The following is a 23,117-nucleotide window of genomic DNA, read 5'->3' as shown; positions in this document are numbered from 1 at the left end:
TTTTGTCAACTCCGTTTTAGTTTCATTTTGCTGTATTTCTTCGTTATCATCCTGCCTTCTACTGATTTCATTATAAATTCATGCGTGCGTTCGTGCGTGCGTGTGTGTGTGTGCGTGCGTGTGCGTGTGTGTGTGTGTGCGTGTGTGTGTGATTGGGTGTGTGGGTTTGGGTGGGTGACTCTATTTTATTATATTTTGTTCTCTGCAGGTATCATCAATCATGGACAACAACGTGGTGACGGGTCAGGCCCAGTCAGGTCTGTGGTTCGGCAAGACAGACGACTTGTGGAGTTTTGGAAAACCACAAGGGTGGGGTGCAGTGTGGCGACGGGATCTAGTTGATGTGGGTACTCTATCGGATCCCTACCTCATGACTGGTTTCGACAAGAAAGTTTTATTTATCACAGTACACGATGGTGGTTATCAGTGTTCGTTTTTCATTCAAGTGGATGTCACGGGAGCAGCAGGTATATATCTAAGTTTTGTTTCTTTATTTTATTTTTTAATACGGCTGGTAAGTACAGGGATCGCAGCTCGGTACAGGCTCCCACCCAGACTCAATGTGTAGGTGTAAGACCACTATACCCTCTTCTTTCTCACTAACTACTAACAACTAACCTACTGTCCTGGACAGACAGCCCAGATAGCCGAGGAGTGTGCCCAAGACAGCGTGCCTGAACCTTAATAAGCACAAAATAAGTTGAAATGAATTAATGATCATGAATGAGTGAATGGTTTTTTGCTTTTTTTTGTGGGGGGTTTTTGGGGGGGGTGAGGGAAGTGGTGAACTGAGTGGAGAATGCGCGGGTGTAGCTTTTTTTAATAAGGGGTTTAACATTAACGTAATGTAGCTTGGTGGCATTGATAAACAAGACTTCTCACATTATACAAAAACGAAACAAGTTAATTCACCAAACATAAGGGGCTTGGTTTCCCGCTTAAATTCGAGCCTGGATGACTGATAATGCCCATTCTACAAATCATGAGAAGCCACATTTGGTGGATAAGTTACTCTCTCCCACGTCTAAATGAAAAAATCCCGAGAAATTATGGTTGGATCTCCACAATTTAAATACTGAAACGATTTTAGTGAACAGCAATGACCACGTTACTCTTACGCAGTGAATTCCTGTTGTTAAAGGAAACAAACTCCCTTTTGGGGGCTTTATGAAACTTTAAGTCATACGATTGAATAATAGATTATTTTATGAAATCATTGTTCAACGAACACTGAACTGTGTATGTCTGTGTTAATGGTCTAAACTAAACGGTTATATAAATATGGTATTTTCCGATTTTATCTTTATTATGTTACATATATGGCATGGGCTGTATGATAATACCTTAAAGGGACATTCCTGAGTTTGCTGCATTTTTAAAGATGTTATCAACTAACAGAGACTTTTTAACGATTGTAATTACATATCAAATATATTTTTCTGCATAAAATATTAGAAGCTGTATATTAAACGTGTTTCTGATCGTTCTAATATTTGTAGTAGGTTAAATTTTATTTTATTTCTAAAAAAGTATTTTTTCGTACATACGAAATTATTTTAAGACAAAATCCAGTTTGGGTTTCTTACAAATATTAAGACGACCAGAAACACATTGAATATACAGACACTAATATTCTGAACAAAAAAATATATTTAATATGCAAGTTTAATCGTAGAAATATTTTATTAGTCGGAAACATCTTACAATTCCGCGTCACTGTAATTGACAACGCTGAATGTTATTAACACGATTATTAAGCGATAGGAATCATATTTAACGTTTGTTATAAAGCACACTTTGTGGATAATTAATAAATTATAATATTTGCGGGAATACCATGTACGGAATTTATGAAACTCGTTTGGAAATTGATTTTTATCACTCGCTCTCGCTCGGGGAATAAAAATATTTCAACCTCGTTTCATAAATTCCGTATAGCACTCCTGCTTATACGATAGTCTATCCGGACGCGTGCGACGTGAGCGATGGCGAGCGATGCAATAATATTTATATCCTAACCAGACGCGACCATAACGACAGTCTCCATCTTGAAATTGTTATTAACAGTTGAAGCCGCCAAATATAATATAAATATATATATATATATATATATATATATATATATATATATATATATATATATATATATATTGTCACGGGGATTCTATAATACCCTAACTGAATAAAACACGATTATCCAAATATCTCTCCTAACTGTATATCTATTAGATCTCTCTGTATCGGGCAGGCTACTACCCGAGTGGCCCGGCTCTAGGAGTAATCAGAGATAAGATCTTATATAAATATATATATATATATATATATATATATATATATATATATATATATATATATATATATATATATATATATATATATGTAGCGCGTTTAGTTCACTAGAAAACACAAAAAACACAATACACTTTAGAATCTGTATTAACACTAACGCTGACAAATGCACTTGCCGCAGTTAATTAATTAACCACAACAATACAATAACAACCCAGAGCTAATCACTTAATTAGTTAATCACTAGGTGTCTAGTTTACACAATATTCTAATCACTTCACCGTGATACAACACACACACGTGTGATAATTGAGAAACGCTGCCAGGGGAACTTGATTAATAAAGGAATTACAACTCTATTCCTAACTGGTTAATTTTTAATTAACCCTTAAATACTCATTCAGTAAACTTGTAATACAGAATTAATACTGGTACATATCACAATAAAGACAATAACCTACAGTTTACCTAGGTCCTCTAGGATGACCGGCTAAGCTTTATCTTACCAAATACTCGTATAAAAATATTAGAACAGTGAAGCCTACAATTTACTTCGTCAGATTACCGGAGACACTGTCTAAAGAATATTGGTATAATACAGTATTAAAATATTTAAAGTCACATCAATCACATCAAGGTTATACAACAGAGCAGAAATATATAGTTACCAAGTCCGGTCTGAACTAATATAGTTCGTTCAGTTGGACAACGTCCGTTCCCCTGGATACGTCCAATGTTTCTCCCTGATATATCTAAAATCCTAGCTATTTATTATAAAAATCCCAGACTGGTCCGGAGACAGTACACGGGACCGAATCGTATGATGTGTATATTTCCACAGCGACCAAGACGGGATATTTTCTTACAACCCTAGACTGATCGTTGCCAGTTCTCTAGAGATACCAGGGTCGCGCGGAGGTATTACGTAACCCCTCTCCACATGGCCTCCACATCTGGTATGGGAGTGTATTAGGAGGCACGGTCGCGCGGAGGTATTACGTAACTAAGCTGCACTAGCCCCCAACACAATGGACATAGCCACAGGCGAAAAGATAAGAGCATGTGCTGTCACATACCCCCACATCGAAAAGGATATTTCCTCTACTCTAGGAATAGGGAAATATACTACATTTAAACAAAACGAGAGTGCGTTAACCGACGCATCTGGGCATTTATAGTAATAAGGTGACTACCAGTAATCACACTGAGTCTCTGAGTCCCTGGTATACAATAAAATATATAAAAACAAAAACAGAAATCAAGAACGTCAACACATTATCACAACGTTCAACTTCGGAACAGGGCATCAGCGATTATATTGGATGTGCCCTTGATATGTTCAATGGTAATTGGGAATTCCTGCAGAAGAAGACTCCATCTCAAACTCTCTGGTTGGTGGCTTTCATTCTGTGAATGAAAGTAAGCGGATTATGGTCAGTAAAGACAACCACTTGATGCAATGCCGATTTCATGTAAATCTGAAAATGCTTCAGAGCTTATGCCATGGCCAAAGCTTCCTTCTCTATAGTGGAATAGTTCACCTGGTGTTTGTCAAACTTACAGGATGGTCCAGTCCATTTTCGTCTTCTTGGAACAGCACAGCTCCAGTTCCCACGTCACTGGCATCCACAGCCAGCTTGAAAGGCATTCGGTAGTCTGGTGCTGCCATCATGGGAGACGAGGAGAGCATCTGCTTAAGATGGTTGAATGACTTCTCGCATTCATCTGACCACTGGAACTTCGATTCCTTCTTTAGCAGCGATGTGATGGGTGCAGCTACCGTCGCAAATGTAGCACAGAAACGACGATAATAACCGGCCATACCAAGAAACCAGCGAACTTCACGACGGTTGGTCGGTGCAGGATACTGGCTGATGCTTAGTGTCTTGGCCTGCATTGGGGCGACGCAACCATGTCTGACAGTATGACCTAAATAGGTCACTGAAGCTTTTAGGAATTCACATTTACCCAGGTTCACAGTCAAGTTAGCTTTCTGTAGGCGACTGAATATTTGTTGTAAACTGGTTAAATGTTCATCCCAAGTGTTGGTGGCTAACACCACATCGTCCAGATACACACTGACGTTTTCTAAGTCTGATAACACATGGTTCATCATCCTTTGAAAGGCAGCAGGGGAAGTCTTCAAACCAAACGGCATCACTCGAAATTGGAAGAGGCCGTCATGTGTGATGATCGCCAGCATGTCCTTAGCTTTCTCCGTTAACGGAATGGCATAAAACCCCTTCAATAGGTCCAATTTGGTGATGTATTGAGCGTGTCCAACTCGGTCGATGCAATCGTCAAGGCGGGGTAGAGGGTAGGCATCTGCCTTGATGAGTTGATTCACGCGACGTACGTCAGCACACACCCAAAAACTGTTATCTCCCTTTTGAATTAGTATAACAGGTGATGCCCACTGACTGTTTGAATGTTCCAGAATGTCGTGTTCCAACATGTAATCTATCTCCCTTTTCAGTGCTGCACGTTTTACAGGGTTTATTCGATAGGCATGCTGTCGAATCGGTGTAGCATTGGGTTCCAAGCGCACATCCTGGATTAAGGTATTGGTAACCGTTGGAAAGTCCTGACAAATGGAAACATTGTCTTGTATCAACGTAGTCAACTTTGCTCGCTGGGGGCTGTCAAGGTGCTGTAGATAAGAACTCAAGTCTGCTAGAATCTGGTTGTTGGTTAATTTGATCTCTGCAGTCTTGACGTCATCACAGGAAATTGAGTGACTCTCAATTTGGACAGGTAACACTGGAACTATCGGCAGTCTGTCAAAATAACCTTTCAGCAAATTGATGTGACAATACCTACTTTTCCTAACCCTATCAGGAGTGTTTATCACATACCCTGTCTCATTAACCCGTTTGTGCACAACATAGGGACCGAAATACCGGTTCTGTAATGAACCCCGTTTAATGGGAAGGTACAGCAGCACTTTATCCCCTGGTTTAAATTCCCGACTCCTAGCCTTCCTATCAAACACTGATTTTATTTTGCTCTGAGCATAGCTCAGACGCTTCCTAGCTAGTTCGGTCGCCTGCCACAATTCATCTCTAACTCTCCCTACATAAATCAGCAGGTTTTCGGCATTATCCTTGTTTAACCAACTATCTTTTACCAATTCAAGAGGGCCTCGGGCTGAATGCCCATAGACCAACTCAAATGGGGTGAATCCTAAAGATTCTTGCTTCGCATCCCGTGCTGCGAACAACACGAAAGGGATTGACTGGTCCCAGTCAGTACCATTGTCGAAACAATGGCAGCGGAGCATACTTTTCATGCTCTGGTGGAAACGTTCTATTGCGCCCTGGCTCTCAGGGTGGAATGCAGCAAAACGAATCTGTCGTATATCTAACCTAGACAGTACTTGCTGGATCAACTTGCTCATGAAGTCATACCCCGGTCGCTTTTCGCTTTGAATTTCACCTGGTAAACCCGTATACGTGAAGTATTTAAGCAGCGCACTAGCTACAACAGATGCAGTAACCTTCCTTAAGGGAATCACCTCTGGAAAATGCGTAGTTAAGCACATAACTGTTAATAAGAATTGGTTGCCTGAACGCGTTTTCGGTAATGGCCCCACGACATCTATCAATACTTTTGAAAGGCTTCCCCAACCTATGGGACCCCCCCTTCTGCAGGGGGATAGGGAGGAATTAGCTGATTTGGTTTCCCCACAACCTGACACAATTGACATGATATACAATTGCTTACTGACATCTGCCAACATTCCCTTCCAATACAAACTCTGAGGCAAGTTTACTATGAGTCTTATTCCACCCTAAGTGGCCAGCAAACACGTCCTCATGTGCTCTACAATAAACACATGACGGACGGTACTTAGAGGGCAACCACAATTCTAGCAACTCTTGTCACACATTCCTCACTATCAGGCACACCTTTTTTCCACCCTCTTATTCATTTTAATATACTCCCCTTGGTCCATATAATAACCTGACATCTGATCCTTTCTGGGGATCTCCTCCACCCTCAGTTAACAATGTAGTGCGAGCTGCCAACAAATTTGGATCAGCCCCCCTGCTCTAGGATTTAACTCTTGTCTATTACAAGGTTATGCCCCCTCTACATCACACACAACTGGGTTAATTTCCCCTCTGCGGGAGGTCCACAGCGTTCCAGCCACATTTAGTTCCTCAGTTGACTTATCTACCCTTTTAACTGATACCTCATCCCACTCCAATTTCATGGCTCACACACGTATCAGACAAATCACAATTTTCCTCTGGGTCTCTCGTGCTACCCTTCTGGCCCATAGCCCTAGTCATTACAACCGCAGGATATCTATCTCTCAACCTCACACTCTTCTTGTGGTAAAGGGCTGTCTCAATTAACAATTTGTCATCCTTGCGGCTGGCCACACTAAACTAGTTAAAATCGTTACCCCAACACCCAAACTCCTATGTTTTTCAAAAGGCAAGTCCTTCACAACACCCCATGAATGGCTGGTCCCGTCACAAACTTCGAACACAAGAAAACGTCTATGTAACCGGACAACCATTTTTCCCCAGTAAACGGAGGTTAAGGCCAACTAACATCCTGTATCTGAATTCTCATACCAGCTAAACAATCTGACGTATAAGAGAATGGCTACACCCCTGTATCTCGATAGATTGATATTGCCGCTTAGGACTCAACTCTTGTTTTAACTCACAAACCATACCAGTGGACACATACGGGTTTACTTCTCTGGCCATGGGACTCACCATTAACTCTCTCGCTAACGGAGCTGACCTCCAACTAAAACCAACCCACTTCCTTTTTATCGCGTTTTCCTTTTAAAACAGTCCCCCGCCAGATGGTTTATCCTTTTTACAACAACTGCAAAGTGGAACCGAAAGTTCGGGCATTGGCTTGATAATGCATGTTTTATCCTTACTTTGCCCACCAGGTTGCATTCCTTGCCTGACTAGCTGACCAACTAATGACTCTCCCCGATAGTTTACTTTCCCGGGAAACACCTGGCTGAAAATTTCTCTTATCCACCCTGTTGTGTATAGAGCTAACCCTGTACTGCCTGAGCTTTGGTGTATTAAAAGTAATCATCTGCCGGCTATGCTGCCTCTTATGCTTTTTAATATCACGATCCTCTAAATGAAAACGTAATTAAACTGGTTAATTCCATGTTTTTATGTCCTGTAAGATCAACAATTCCCGTCAAACTCGGTATATGACCCTACCTGATGAGAAGACAACCACCCATTAATTCAAGAACATCCCTGCCTTTTTAGGCCACGAAACTCACTATAAGACGGACCCTGCGTTTTCTTTCAACTCGCTATACCGTTAAACGATAATCCTCAGGGTGTAACTCATAAGCCCCAACACTGCAGAGGACTTAACTAGGTGTCACTGACTTGCTCGCTCATCACTCATTGAATTATATGCTACTCACGAGCCTTCCCCTTAAACTTAGGACACGGCTAACAATGTCCACATTAGACTGCGGCCAAATTTCAGCTGTCTTAGCTGGCCCGTTCAAAAAGGGTTGGAAGAAACATATGTCTCCTACCTGGTCAGCAAATACAGGCAATTGATATTTCTTTTTAGTTATGGTTCCTTTGCCGACATGTTAAACCCATTTTCTGCCTACGTCGTCACTTACTTCCCAGTAATTCAATCTTTTAACTCATGTTCCACTTTTTAATGTTTTGCTAAAACTGGAATTTCTCTAGCCCCTCATCTCTCTCTCTCTCTTCTCTCTCTTCTCTCTCTCTCTCTCTCTCTCTCGCTCTCTCCTCTCTCTATCTCGATCTTCTTTTTCTCGATCTCTCTCTTCTCTCTACCTCTCTCTCTTCTTCTCTCTCTTCTCTCTCTCTCTCTTTCTCTCTCTCTTCTTTTTCTCTATCCCTCTTTCTTTTTCTCTTCCCTCTCTATCTCTTTCTCTCTCTCGCTCTCTCTCTCTCTCTCTCTCTCTCTCTCTCTCATCCTCGTTCTCGTCCTCTCTCTCTCTCTCGACCCCCCCCCCACCCTCCTCTCCTCTCTTTGACTCTCTCTCTCTCTATCTAATTGCTACTTTCTCTTCTCTTACATACTCCAGCTTTTTAAAAGCTAACGTTGTTCCACACTCAACTCATTTATCTCACTCTGCTCCAATCTCACTTTCTTCCATAACAGGACATATCACCAAAATAGGGGGGTTTATCTTTTTTACATTTTTCTTATCTTTGCGGTAGGGCGTTTTACAATATGCTACTTAAAATCGCTTTTCATAAATATGATTATAATGGATCTTCAGATAGGAAACCATGATCTAAATCAACTGTCTTGAATATGTCTTTCTGTAGTACTCCAAAGCTTTTTTACAAAGCCCTAAGTGTTGTACCACATTAAACCCATTTATCTCTATCTTTGAACAATCTCCACCGTCTTACCATAAAAAGGCCTATCAAGCCAAAACAACTTCCTGGATTAATAACATTGTCTTATAGCCACCTAAAGTTTTAGGGATGTTAAATCAAATTTCTCGGCCTCAACCCGCGGGGAAAATTTTTTTTTTATTTTTTTTTTTTTTTTTTTTTGCCACAAAAACTAAAAATTCAGGATCGCGCGGAGGTATTACGTTAACCCTCTCCACTGGCCTACACATCTGGTATGGAGGTCTATTCCAGAAATCTCGGTATCGCGGAGGTTTACGTGACTATGACCGCACTAGCCCCGTACATTAATTTTCTAGTGAAGGCGAAACGTTGCTAACATCTGCTGTCACATACTTTTGTATAAAAGGAACTTTAATTTAAAGCCCCCATTTACAAACATATACTTTTTTAAATATGCGAATGTCCCGTTTCAGATCAGACGCAGAGCCCCATTTATAGTAACTCCTGTGACTACGGGGATTCTATACTGAGTATCTGAGTCACCTGAATACAACACGATATGTAAAAACCAAATAACAGAAATCAAGAACATCAACTGTATTATCAAACGTAGATCTCCTGTACATGGCATCAGCGTTTATAACCTAATGTGCCCTTGATCACCTCGGAGTTATGGTAATGGGAATTCCAGGAGAACCATACCCCATTCACACTCTCTGGGAATCTGTATTAACCTTACGCTGAATGAAAGTTACTGCCCGGCCAGTTAGTTTAATTAATAACAACCAATAAATTGCAATGCCAACCCATGGAAATCTGAAAATGCTTAAGTAGGTAAATGTCTCTAGGGTATAGCTTCATTAAAACACGCTAATCACCTGTCACCTTGACACAAAAAAACACCCACAAAATGTGCATACGAAACATCGTGATCAGGCAAAACACCGCTTCAGTTCCCAGGACAACTTTAATTAATAAAAGGGAATTTTAACAACTCTAGTCGGTATGAACGGTTAATTTTTAATGGAAACGACTACTACCTATGCTTAAGATGTTTCATGAATCAAACAATCAACTGACCAGTGTACCTAGGTTCCCGCTAGCAGCGAGGTGATGGCTGCAGTAGCGTTTCATACGTAGCCACAGAAACCACAATAATATACTGTCTCTGTCCACGTCTTCTCGCTTACATGACGAATGGATAAACGACAGGACACCCTCACACACTCTAGCTCGCTATAGCCTGATATATTGGGTCGACGCACTAAAGTGACAGTTGAAAAAATTTGAAAATCAGCATCGTCAACGCATTCAAAATTTCAACAACCACAGTCATAAATCGAACAGTAGCGATGAAGAATATTAGTATGTCACTGGTTAAAGTTAATCCCATCAAAGGTGGCTAACATCGCATATCCCTCGGGAGCACTCTCCATGTTCTAAGTCATTGCGGGCCTCGAGACTAATCCTTCTCATAAAAGAACCCCTACTAGCAAGTAATTTATTATTGAAATACGCATCATAGAATGCATCGAGCCAGTGGCGAAGACTAACATTCGCGGCACCAGGACAATAGCTTAATCAGTTAACGAGTATGGCATACCACAAAGACACAGGACGTCCGGATGGTACTGTCCGCCACTGGGGACCCGTGAGCACATACCCCTCGATTGCACCACAAAGAATAAAATACAACCCAGCCCATACCGGGCGAGTTGATTAGATAAACATACATGACACCAGTGGCACCTCACAACCTCCTATTCACTTCACACCCGTCGGGCGTGTGTAAGTTGATGAAAACGCCACATCACCGATGAACCACCGTGTCGTGTTCAACAAGGCGAATCAATTATCGGTGACCAACAAAGTTGCACCATCCTACGGCCGATATTCTAAACACAACCACAGCTCGCATTCTGTGGAAAACTGCCAACCCCACATCGGACTTGATCACCAAAAAAAAATTTAACTAAATACCGCCCCTGGACAGGCCACGCGGAATATCAACGCAATGAATTAACATTGCCCCCAGATGTCTGTCCACCTGCCTCTAGACACCACCCCACGCACCCCAAAAAAAAGGATGTGGTTATTTTAATCTATTAACGTATTGACGAAATCAGAGGACAATTATCCATTAAAACCAAATAAAAAGGTAAACCGGCCCTATAAACGACGCATACACGGGAACTTAATATACCACATGTACAAATACAAAGTGGGACTACCAGTAAAAACCATTTTGCGTCTCTGAGTAGGGGGAGTGAAAATCACAGACCATGTTCTCAAAAACACATTAGTAGCCACTAGGGACGGTTCAAATTCGGACAGGGCACAGCGAATTACATTGGATGTGCAGCTGGATATGTTCTTAGTGGCAATTGGGTATTCTTGCAGAAGAAGGATCCACCTCAAAAACTCTGTGGTTGGTGGCTTTCATTCTGTGAATGAAGGTAAGACGGAGTTATGCTCAGTTAAAGACGCTGCACTGATGGCATCTGCGAGTTTCCACGTAGATCGGAAAAATGCTTCAAGATCCTTGTTTAACCATGGCCCAAAGCTTAACCTTCTCTATAGTGGATAGTTCAACCTGAATGTTATGCCCATAGACGGTTTGGAAGGAAGGAAGATTACTAGGATGGTCCATCGCATTTCGTGCTTCCTGGAACCACACAAACAGATTGACAGCTCCCACGTCACTGGCATACCCCAGCTAGCTTGAAAGGGCATTCGGTAGTCTCGGTGAGGCCCTCACGGGAGACGAGGAAGGGCGCATTTTGCTCTGAGGACGGAAGCAGCAATGGACTTCTCGCATATCTATCATGGACCACTGGAACTTCTTTCCTTCTTTTTCGTGTAGCCGTTTTCCAGGTTTTTTCTCCAATAGGCAGCTGTCGAACTCGGTGTAGCGTGGGTATCTAAGCAGCACATCCTGGCTACAACAGATTAGGTAAAACCGTTGGGAAAGGCCGACAAATGGAAAACATTGCGGTTGTATCAGCGTAGTCCCAACTTTTCTCGCTGGGGGTTCAAGTTGCATTAATCGAGTGTTGGTTAATTTGATCTCGCAGGGTCTGACATCTCTCATCACAGGGGAAATTGAGTGACTCTTCCAATTTGGACAGTCTGCAGGGAAACACTGGAACTATCGGCAGTGGTGCACATAAAACTTTTTCAGCAAATTGATGTGACAATACAATATTTCCTAACATCTATCAGGGAGTCCCTGCAATCACATACATGAGGCAAGTTTAAGATGAGGTCTTGTGCACACATAAGGGACCCGAAATACCGGTTCTGCAATTGAACCCGTTTAACAATGAAGTACAGGAACCTTATACCCCTGGTTTTAAAATTGCCAGATCTTCCTCAGGCCTTCTCTATCAAACACTGATTTTATTTTGCTCTGAAAACATGGGCTCAGTTGCTTTCCTATCATTCTATTCTCTAAACTTCTGATATTAATTATACTCCCTGTCCAGTTAAACAGGTAGTGCGACGCTGCCCACACAATTTGATCAGCCCCCTGATATTAGAATTAACTCTTGTCTATTACAAGGTTAAGTCCCCTCTAATCAACACACAAACTGGTTTCATTCCCCCTTCTGCGGGGAGATCAACAGGGGTTGCCCACACATTTTAATTCCTCAGTGACTTTATCTCCATTTTAATGATAACCTCATCCCACCTCCAATTTATGGCTCAATAAGTAAGCAGACCAATCCAAATATCCTTTGGGTCTCGGTCAAACCCTACTGGCCATAGCAATAGTCAATACAACACGCAGGATATCTAGGTTCTCATCAAACCTCACACTCTTCTATTGGTAAAGGGCTGTCGTTCAATTAAACAATTTGTCACCCATTGCGGCACTGGACACCACTGGACTAGTTTAAAATGCGTTACCCAACAAAACTCTTATGTTTCCAACCAAGGGCAAGTCCCTTCACAACACCCATAAGGGGGACTGGTCCCGTCACAAAACTTCGAACACACAAAGAAGGAAAAACGTTATGTAAACCGGACAAAACCATATTTTCTACAGTAAATTGAGGTTTTAAGGCCAAAACTACATCCGTATCTGAATTCGCAATACTAAGCTTAAACCACTATGACGTTATAAGAGAATGGCTACCACCCTGTATCTCCCGATAGATTGATATGGCCTTAGGACACTCAACTCTTGTTGTCAACATCAAAAACCATAACACCGTGGACACATTACGGGTTACTTCTCTCTGCCATGGGACTAACCATTAAACACTCCTCCTCGCTAACGGAGCTGGACCTCACAAAACCAACCACTTGCCGCAATTATTCGCGTTTTTCTTTTTAAAACAGTCCCGGACAAGGGATGGTTATCCCTTTTTACAGTAAACTGCAATTGTGGAGACGAATAAGTTCGTTGCATTGGCTGATAATGCAGGTTTATCCTTACTTTGCCCAACCAGGTTGCACTTCCTTTGCCTGACTAGCTGACCACACTAGATGACTCTCCCCGATAGTTCACTTTCCCGGGAAACACTGGGCTGGATTTTTCTTTCTTATCACCCTGTTGTTTATAGAGATACCATGTACTGCCTGAGCGTTGTGTTTAAACGGAATCATCTGCCGCTATGCCTGCCTCCTCTCTTTTTAATATCACGACCTCTAAATGAATAAGTAAGTTAACTGAGTTAATCCATTTTAATGTCTGTAGATCAACAATTCCCGTAACTCGGTATTGACCCTACTGATGAGAACCACCATTTATCACACATCCCTGCTTTTAGCCACAAAATAACTATAAGACTGACCCTGCGGTTTTTTTTCAACTCGCTATACCGTAAACGATAATACTCAGGTGGTAACTCATAAGCCCTCAACACTGAAGACCTTAACTAGGTTCGTTACGGACTTGCTCGCTCATCACTAATTGAAGTATATGCTACGCTAAGCCTTCCCCTTAAACTTAGAAACGGCTAACAAGGTCCACTTAGAACTGAGGCCAATTAGCTGCTTAGCGGCCCTGCCCCGTCAAAAGTTGGAAGAATGTATACCTCCTGGTCGTCAAATACAGGCACTGATACTATAAGCCTCCGACATGTTAACAATTCCTGCCTCGAGTCGAATCTTCAGTATTAATCTTTAAACTTCATGTTCCACTTTTAATTTGCTAACTGGAATTCTCCTCCCCTAGCTCTCTCTTTCCCTCTATCTCCCTCTCTCCCCCTCTCGCTATTCTCTCTTGCTCCCCCCCCTCTCCCGCCCCCTTTATTCCTACGTTATTTTCTTTTCCCTTCCCCCCCACCTTCTGACTCACTTTCCTTTTATCTTCCCTTTTGCCTCTCTTCTTTCGCCCCCCTCTGTCTTGTATCATTTTCTCTTTTCTCTTATTTTTTTTTTTTTGTTTACCTATGACTTTTTTTTCACTCTTCCTCTCTTTTACTCTCTCTTTCGCTCCCTCTCTCTCTTTCCCCCATTCTTTTTTTCGTATGAACGTTGTTTTCTGTCTACTAGAGCTTTAGGAGAGATCACGTTGTCCAGCGAGAAAAAGATTTATATCTAGAGAAGGAACAAGAAGAAAGAGAGGAAGAAAAACCGGGGGGATCAAAGGAGAAGAAGCCACGCATTCTTTTCCATTTTTCGTATCCTTGTTCGATACGCTATTTTCCTCTCCTTTTCTTCCCCCTCTCCCCCCCCCTTTTCTTCGTACCTCAGATTAAATCGACCTCTCCTTACCCTCTCTTCTCATTTCCTCTCCGCCTACTGACATTTTTTTATTTCCAATTCTTCTCCCTTCCCTTCTCCTGTTCTCCACTCATGATTATCTTTTTTATCTTTTTCTCCTGACCCCGTTTCCCATCTCACATGTTACCTTTTAATTTTTTTCCCCCCTCCTACCCCCCCTTTTTTTATTCTTTTCCTTTTATGCAGTCTTTCCCACCATTTTCCGACCCCCCCCTCGATGTTTCTTCAGCCACTCCCTTTTCCATCCCTGTTCCACGCTCTCTCTCCCCTTTAGTTTTTTCTACTTCCCAGCCATTAAGCTTCTGTCCCCTCCCATTCCTTATTACGTTGTCATTCCTTCCCCCCTCACTCTTAAAGTCCTCCCTTCATTGAACTAACCCAAACATAGTTTATTTATTCCACCCACACTTTCCTTTGCAAAATTCCTCCACCGCACTATAAAACCCCACGCCATCATCCTTTTGTTTCTTTTTTTTCCTTTTACACTCTCGTTTAGAAATAATTAATGGTAACTTTCAACGCCTGAGTACCCATGATATCCCCCTAAACGTTTATACTTCAATCTCCCCCATTTTTTTAGGGTAGGTAACGGATTTCTCTCCACCTCGCCTGGGATCTTATTACTTCCAGGTTTGTGATTTTTTTTTTCTACACCTTTCTTTCTTTTAATCCCGACAGCTTCCCTAGGTGTTACTTTACTTTTTTCCTATTCAGTCCCCCCCACCATACCTCTTTCATTTGTATATATCTATGTCCCCTACTTCAGTTCCCTACTTCCTACCTCTCATATAACCCCCATCCCACTCTTGCTTTAATATAACTATCTGCCCCAGTTTTTAATACCCTCCTTCCTTCTCTTTTTCCCCCCCCTCCCAAAAATCTTTTTTCTCGTTCGCCTCGCTTAATTTCAGTCCCTCCTCATTCCTCCCCGCCACCCCCTCTTTCTTTACTTAACTATCCTCCCTCATTCCCACATATAACTCAGTCCATTCCACCATTTGCTAGAGGGAGTTTTCTCCAGAAACTTCTGGGTTGGTTTTTTTAATATCCTTAACCTGAGTAATCAATCCCAACATCTGATTCATTAGCTCCATACACGCAACATACATATTACTCAGTTCAGGAGGTCCACAATAGTTTCCCCTCTTTAAGAATAGCAAGAAAAGAACACTGTTGGTTTCATTAATATTAATGAAACATTTGGAACTACACTCAAGTCAAATTAATGTCACGATCTATAATTTTGTAACATTTAACCTTTCTCTCTCCTACTCCTTAGATTTTTGTTGGTAGCTTTATGTACTGTATCTCAATATGAGTGTCAAAGATAATATCATCTTTTCTGGTGGAACCATCAATCTTTCCTAAATCTATATTGACAAATGTGCTTGCAATTGATTTGTTTAATGCATAGATCAGAGCATAACCATCAAATATATACGGTAAGAAAACTATCAGTCTACAATTGGCACTCTACGTAGCATTCCCTTGTCACACGTATTATCCCAGTTGATCATGCAGGATCAGAGTAACAATGGTTTTTTTGTTTTCTATTCATTATTCTATGGAACATGGGGTTACATTAGTTTGAAAGTATGGGCTCATCATTGGAGATGGTTGAGGATCCATAAATGGCACATTCAACTAGGTAGGAAATTATGACACAACTATATATACACAATTTTTTATCCAAGCATGAAGCATATTCTCGAGTTATGGTTGAATGCAGACAGACACACAACACTATTAATGGTTTGCTATCTTGGTCACCATAAAGACGAAGCTTTGATACCATTTGGGTAGTCATCAAATACTGGGCAGGACATACTCCACTTGAAATACGCTGATGTCACGGATCGCAGTAGACATTGTGGATTTTCTGAACAGTTGATAATTTGTATGGTGATACGGAGTCATTGATAAAGCCAGGAATGAGAGAAGGCTTTGGAGGTGTTTCCACTTTCAAGAATGCCTCAACTACATTTGAAAAGAGCTAATTTCTAAACATACTTTTAAAGCATTCCATAATTTGACAGTAGTCTACCTCCTGCTTAAGGAGATTGGAAAAATAATTTGAATGTAGCAAAACAAGGCAGATATGTATTCCAGAATACACATGTACTGCAATCCAGTGCTGCTATCTATCAATCATTATATGAAACCGGTTAGTTATATGGCAGTTGTTCATGTTGAATGATAAGTTTAATCATAGAAACCAATTAAGACATACCATTTTAATTGTTGCTAGAATAAACAGTGATACTGTCTTTAATTACATAATAACATTATATCTTTAAAAAAAAAAAAAAAAAACTTCACACACACACACACACACACACACACACACACACACCCATCACACCCTCCGCTGAAGCAAATGGTCCGTTTTCAGTAATAAAACATACAGGTTTATAAATATGGAGTTTCAGGTGGTGCAAAAACAAAATAGAAAAAGGTCCACTTGGTTCATATTCGAACCCCACCCCCCCCCCACCCCCCCCAGGTCCAGATCACGCTACGCCCCTGCTCCAAAAGCGTCTCATCTGCGTAAAATGGTACGCACAAATGATCTGCGCTATCTGCGTCGTCGTTTAATTTTGGTAATTAACCAAATACTCATTATAAAATAAATTTTGGAATAAACTGTGTATACTGTTGGCGCCATATTGGAGCAGTGGAGTGTTTGTTGATATTGTACTGACGCTAACGCTACCGCAATCGAAGTAATAAGCCCGGCTTAAATGTTCACGTTAATAGATTTGCAGTAGAATTTTTGCTATGTTTGTTAGTCATATTCAATTGTTTAGACCCTAAGTTTTTTGCAAATGTTACGTTTAATTCCTATTCAATACTTGTTTTCTTTACATACACGTGAAAACAAACCCAAACCTCGACATATTTCACATACAATTAATCATCTAAAATGCACGAAGTTGATTTATTTCCATTTTACAAAAATCTCTGTATGTTTTGAATGCAGGTTGTTTCTCCTATAAATAACTACGGCGATTTGTATAACAAAAGCATCACTCTATAGTGTGTTTCAAACTAATGTTCTTTTCCACCTTCCTAGCGGAATATATTGTAGTATGACCTATATTTAAGAAACAATTTGGAACGTCCCCCTTTATTTTTGTCAAACAATATATATTACAGAATACACAACAACAAAAAACTTATCCCATCCACCGGTTCAAAAGCAACAACATGTTTTGGGCCCCCGCTATTAAAAAAATTCTGGAAGCGCGCCTGCTATGTCATTAATGTAATGTACTGATACAAAAATAAATAAGTTTGGGTGTTATTGGGGATATAAAACACTGTAAAATAAATATAAGAGAGGTTGATACATTATGAGTCTGACTGTCAGGTTGTATGTCCATGAATAATATATATTTAATATTTACTAATGCACGGGCAAGTGTTCATCTGAAGGCCATGTTCCCTTTTAGTGAGGGAGGTTGGGGTGAGGTCTTAATCTCGTGATGTTCATTGTGACATATTACACACACATGTGGCCAGAATATTGTATACCCGCGATTGGTGGAGGCGTGGCCCTGTGCCCAATCCCACACCCACCTCTGGCTTCGTATGCAGGTGTATTTTATATGATTTTATATTGATTGTCCGTGTTTTGTACTACACGTTTATATTTGTTCAGTTGATAGGTTGTTTGATAGTGACTGATAATGAATGTCATGGGAATAAATTGTTTTCAGTGTTAAAGAGTTAATAAATGTATTGAACGTTATATGCATGATGAGTAGGGAGAAGCAACTTAATCACTCGACGAACTCATTTCTACATCACTGTCTTCGTTAAGACTATCACAGGTGGTATTTTATTTCTTGTAAAACTATTTTGCTTTCTGAAATCTTCTTCGATCTTTATTACATGTTTAACGGCGTCAGATAAGTTTGTAGGTGTGACAGAGTTCAAACTAAGTGCCAATTCGTTCCTTACCGTGGTCATTTTACCATCATTATGACGACTATGTGCCCTTTTACTTGACTTCAAATCGATGAGTAGCGCCTAATTTAGGCAGGTGATTGGCGGTGCTTGTGCGCGGATGGATATCTGTCCAGTGCTGGGATGTTGTATAGTTAACGTTCACCTACGTCTCATCTTGATATACTATTAAATACCCCTGTTCTCGTAAACTGGATACTTCATGGAGACAGGAGAGTCTCCTGATTGATACATTGGCGTCCTCAAAAATTACTTTCCCAGTTGTAGAAATATGTTGATATTTAAAATCGAGGTCGTGAAGTGTTCTATGTAATGTTGATATGCTGATTCCGCATTCCTCCCTCAAATCCAAATTAATCTTATGTAATATAAGTAATTCGCCCTCTCTATAAAATCGGTATACTCGTTGTCTAATAACATCTTTATCAAATCGACGGGTTTTCTGTCAGGTTCTTTAACAATGCATTCTGTGCTCGGATTGGCAGCGTTTAGATTTTTTATACTTCTTTTCACTGTTGAAACCAAAACTTTAAGTGCAGCGGCAACTCGTTCGACAATTCGATAAGCGGCATATCTAGGTCTACCACGCTGATATTCGTCTTCAAAATAATCAAAAACGTTCTTAATACAAGATTTTACATCAACTGAAATGCTTTTCGATTTACCCATATTTTACTCAAATAACAATAATGTATGGAATGTCCAGTAATACATTTTCTGTGAACTTGTATACCCTTATATAGTTGTATTTCATTTGGTCTATACAATGCTACAACAACACGTGTAATCATAGATTATACTTCGAAAATATATGTCATTGACCATCGACTTGATATGTGCAAGAAATGTTATCGTGTTTCAGTGGAACCCCCGAAAAGGTTTGAACAATAGTTTTTTGGTTTACAAAAAAAAAACCGGTTTGTGCATCACAAAAGTACACCCCACCCCCCAAGCACAACCATAAATACTATAGATTTGACCACAAGGGATACCAATTAAAAAAAAAAAATTGTGGAAAGAGGAGAGCCTACCAGACCTAACACTGTGGACTCTGTATCACCCCGACCTTGTGTAAGCTGATTTTGTTCGGGGGGTGGGGGGGCGGGTTTTTGGGGGGTTTTTTTGTTATTATACCCCAGTTGTGTTAGGTTACGTACGGTATGTAAATATATAATTTGTAAAATAAAATTCAAATAAATAATGTATTGGCAAAATTGATTCAATATACTGCATGCACATGGAATGGTTACGTGTATTTTTACGTATATGTTTAAAGAAAAGGTTAGACAAAGCTGGTACACATTTCACATTCCAAAACATGCATAACCTTGATTCAATGAAACAAGCTATAATGGCCTTCACGTAGCCTCGTATCCCAATATTTTGTTATGCAAATAGCCTTAGTTATTTATAGGATAAACAACCTGCTTTCAAAACATACAGAGAATTTTGTAAAATGGAAATAAGTCAACTTTGTGCATTTTAGAGGATGAATTGTATATAAAACCTGTCGGCGTTTGGGCTTGTTTTCATTGCAAATGTAAAGAAAAACAAGGATTGAATAGGAATTAAACGTATCATTTGCTAAAAAAAACTTAGGGTATAAACAACTGAACTGGACTAAATTACTAATTCACAGTGTGTTATACTTTGTAGATCATCTGGCTATGGAACACTGGATTACTATAAAGACGATCACCTTTTCTTCTAGCAGTGCCATTCATGAGCAGTCGGCGTTCTATGTATTTCCAGAAGGGTTCAGTGCACACTGGGTTCGTCTGGAGTCGCCAGAGTATGCTGGCACTGTTACAGCATACTTCCATTATACCTAACCAGTAACACGACGAGTGTGAGAAAGACGAAATTAATATTCTGTGAAGAGCACACGAGCCAAGAAACAATTTGTGCTACACTTTGTATAAAATACTGGGCTCAATTTCACAAAATATCGTAAGCCTAGTTTGGTACATCTACGACTAAATCACAATTCTTGTTACTATTATAGTACAACACATATAGATAGAAATACACATATTTCATTTTCTTTTGTCCTAAAAATGCTCCATTTTTCGTAATGACGTAATTTCTTTCATGAAACAGATGCCAAACATTTGTAATCTACAGAAAATAGCGCCTACGGCAAGCAAGCACTGAATTTGCGCCACTGTCCAAACATCTGTTTTCACTATCAGAGGATTCCAATTCCAATTCCAAAAAGGTTAACGTGCACATTCAGAGCAAGCTGTTGTAGCGCACGCCTGTCCTGGGCACAAGTACCGGCCTCGGCCGGTTCCTCCGTCCAGGACAGGAAGAGGTTGGGGAAGTGAAGGAGGGATCGCCTGCACTGGCAGGTGCAAGGGAGCGCCAGGAGTCCAACTGTAGTTGGTAACAGGCGGGAGGTGTATCAGAGGATGGCTTGTCCGACTTAAATAGAAACTTAAAGTGGCGCCCAGGGCATGTGCCATAATTACCATACCCCTAGGTTCGCCACTGCAGTTCTAATGTATGCCCGGTATAACTGCTAGTTTCAGACGTAAACTTAAGATGTTTTGTGAAATTGCCCCCAGGACTGTATAGACCATACTGAACAAAGTATTCATTTGTAACCCTTTTATGAAAGTTGTAACATTTTTGGGTTTGTTTGTTTTTTCTTGTTTTTTGTTGGGGGTTTTGCGAGGGGTTTTGTTGTTGTTGTTGGGTTTTTTGTCTTGTTTTTGCTTTATTGGTTTTTTGTTGTTTTGTTTTTTTTGTACACATGAGTAATGACACCACAGTGTCAAGTCCGTTACTTCCATCTAAAACGATAAGAATAACATACAAGAGTTTCAACAAAAAGATGAACAAGTATGTACAAGTTCAAAATATGATTTAACATAGGCTATCATTTTGGTCATTGATGAGTCGTATTTAAATACAGCCTCGAAATGTCTACCATAAAACTTTTTGAAATCCCCCAGAACGTCATTTTTCTGATGGAACAACTTCTATTCCAGAATTATAAATGATATGGCATTCTTTGAAATCGGCATTTAATTAATGAGCTTGACAGCAATGCTTTTCAGAAACGTTTAAAGGGACATTCTCGAGTTTGCTGCATTGTAAGATGTTTCCGACTAATAAAATATTTCTACGATTAAAGTTACATATTAAATATATTTTCTTGTTTTAAATATCAGTGTCTGTATATTCAATGTGTTTCTGGTCGTCTTAATATTTGTAAGAAGCCAAAACTGAATTTTGTCTTCAAATAATTTCGTACGTACGAAAAAATAGTTTTTAGGAAATAAAATGAAATTTAACCTAGTACAAATATTAGAACGACCAGAAACACGTTTAATATACAGCCACTAATATTTTATGCAGAAAAATATATTTGATATGAAATTACAGTCGTCAAAAAGTCTTTGTTAGTCGATAACATCTTAAAAATTGCAGCAAACTCAGGAATGTCCCTTTAATATTTTAGGGGTGGGGTGGGGGGTGGGGGAATCACAAATGGAAAGTCATTTTATTTATTTATTTATTTATTTTTCAAATTATACAGCTTTGCATCACTCTGCAAAACGAAACCAAAAAGAAAGAAAAGAATTGTTTTTTTGGTTTTTTTGTTTTTTTGTTGGGGGTTTTTGGGGGTGGGTTTTGTTGTTGTTGTTGTTGTTGTTGTTGTTGTTGTTGTTTTTAAGGCGAAATAGTGGACTAATATCACTTTTCAGCAGAGTGGACATAAATTAAAAAGCAAACCTGGCTGTTATCCATCGATATATGCCTCTTTTCATTTATTTATTTATTTTTCAAATTATACAGCTTTGCATCGCTCCTATTACGTGCTTTCACACACAAACAAGAAAGAAAGACCATAAAAAGAATAAAAACGAAAACAAAAAGAAAGAAAAGAATTGGGTTTTTTTTGTTTGTTTTGTTTTGGGGGGTTTTAAGGCGAAATAATGGACTAATATCACTTTTCGGCAGAGTGGACATAAATCAAAAAACAAACCTGGCTGTTATCCATCGATATATGCCTCTTTTCATATGTTGAAAAAAAGGTTAAAAGTTTGTTAAGAGCACATATATGTAATATTTTTATTAATTGTAACAAGGAATGATTAGGATATTAAAGGTCGTGGTATGTGGTGTCCTGCAGCTTTTCAGTAGGAGTAGAATATATGGAACAAATATCTACATAATTAAATTAGACATCAAATAACTGTAGTTTAAGATGTGTTTAGGTGTAAACATATTTTCCTTTAATATTTGGTAATTTTGACATGTAGTCTTAGAGAGGAAACCCGCCATATTTTTTCCATTTGTAGCAAGGGATCTTGTATATGCACCATCCCACAGACAGGATAGCACATACCACGACCACTGATATACCAGTCGTGGTTCATATGTCGAAGATCATGATTTAAAGATTCGCGGTCCTCTGTACAGTACCTCGGGTTGAAACTTGTAATTTCTTGCTTAAAATAATTTCTGCATATCTAGTGTTTTCGTGGTTGTCCTAATATTTAAATAGGTTTAAGATAGTGCCATGATGTGACCGTTTGGCGTGAGACATAATTTTATTTACGAAACTGGATTTTTGCAAGTACCTTTTTACAAATACATCCTACTGAATCGTCAATGTGTCCAACAACTCAAAACACAATGATCACGAACAAAAGAACTATTGCTGTTCTCCAGATAAGATTTTTGAAATATTGAATTTTGTAGTGTCAGATTTTGTAGATGTAAAGAAAATATTATTTCAAGCAAGAAACTATATTCCAGCCACAAATG

General features: G+C 39.8%; 1 protein-coding gene across 1 annotated transcript in view; it reads left to right on the top strand.

Annotated features, from left to right (window-relative positions):
• LOC121369905 overlaps positions 1 to 20,170 on the top strand; it is a 30,496-nt gene extending 10,326 nt beyond the window's left edge. The window contains exons 6-7 of the mRNA XM_041494985.1: positions 209 to 467; positions 19,995 to 20,170. Of these exons, the coding sequence (XP_041350919.1) occupies positions 209 to 467; positions 19,995 to 20,170 (435 nt within the window). The remainder of the gene's footprint in view (positions 1 to 208; positions 468 to 19,994) is intronic.
• The last annotated feature ends 2,947 nt before the right edge of the window (positions 20,171 to 23,117 follow it).

The sequence above is a fragment of the Gigantopelta aegis genome, chromosome 4 (genome assembly GCF_016097555.1).
Source record: "Gigantopelta aegis isolate Gae_Host chromosome 4, Gae_host_genome, whole genome shotgun sequence".
Classification (NCBI taxonomy): domain Eukaryota; kingdom Metazoa; phylum Mollusca; class Gastropoda; order Neomphalida; family Peltospiridae; genus Gigantopelta; species Gigantopelta aegis.
This window is presented reverse-complemented; position numbering and strand designations above follow the sequence as displayed.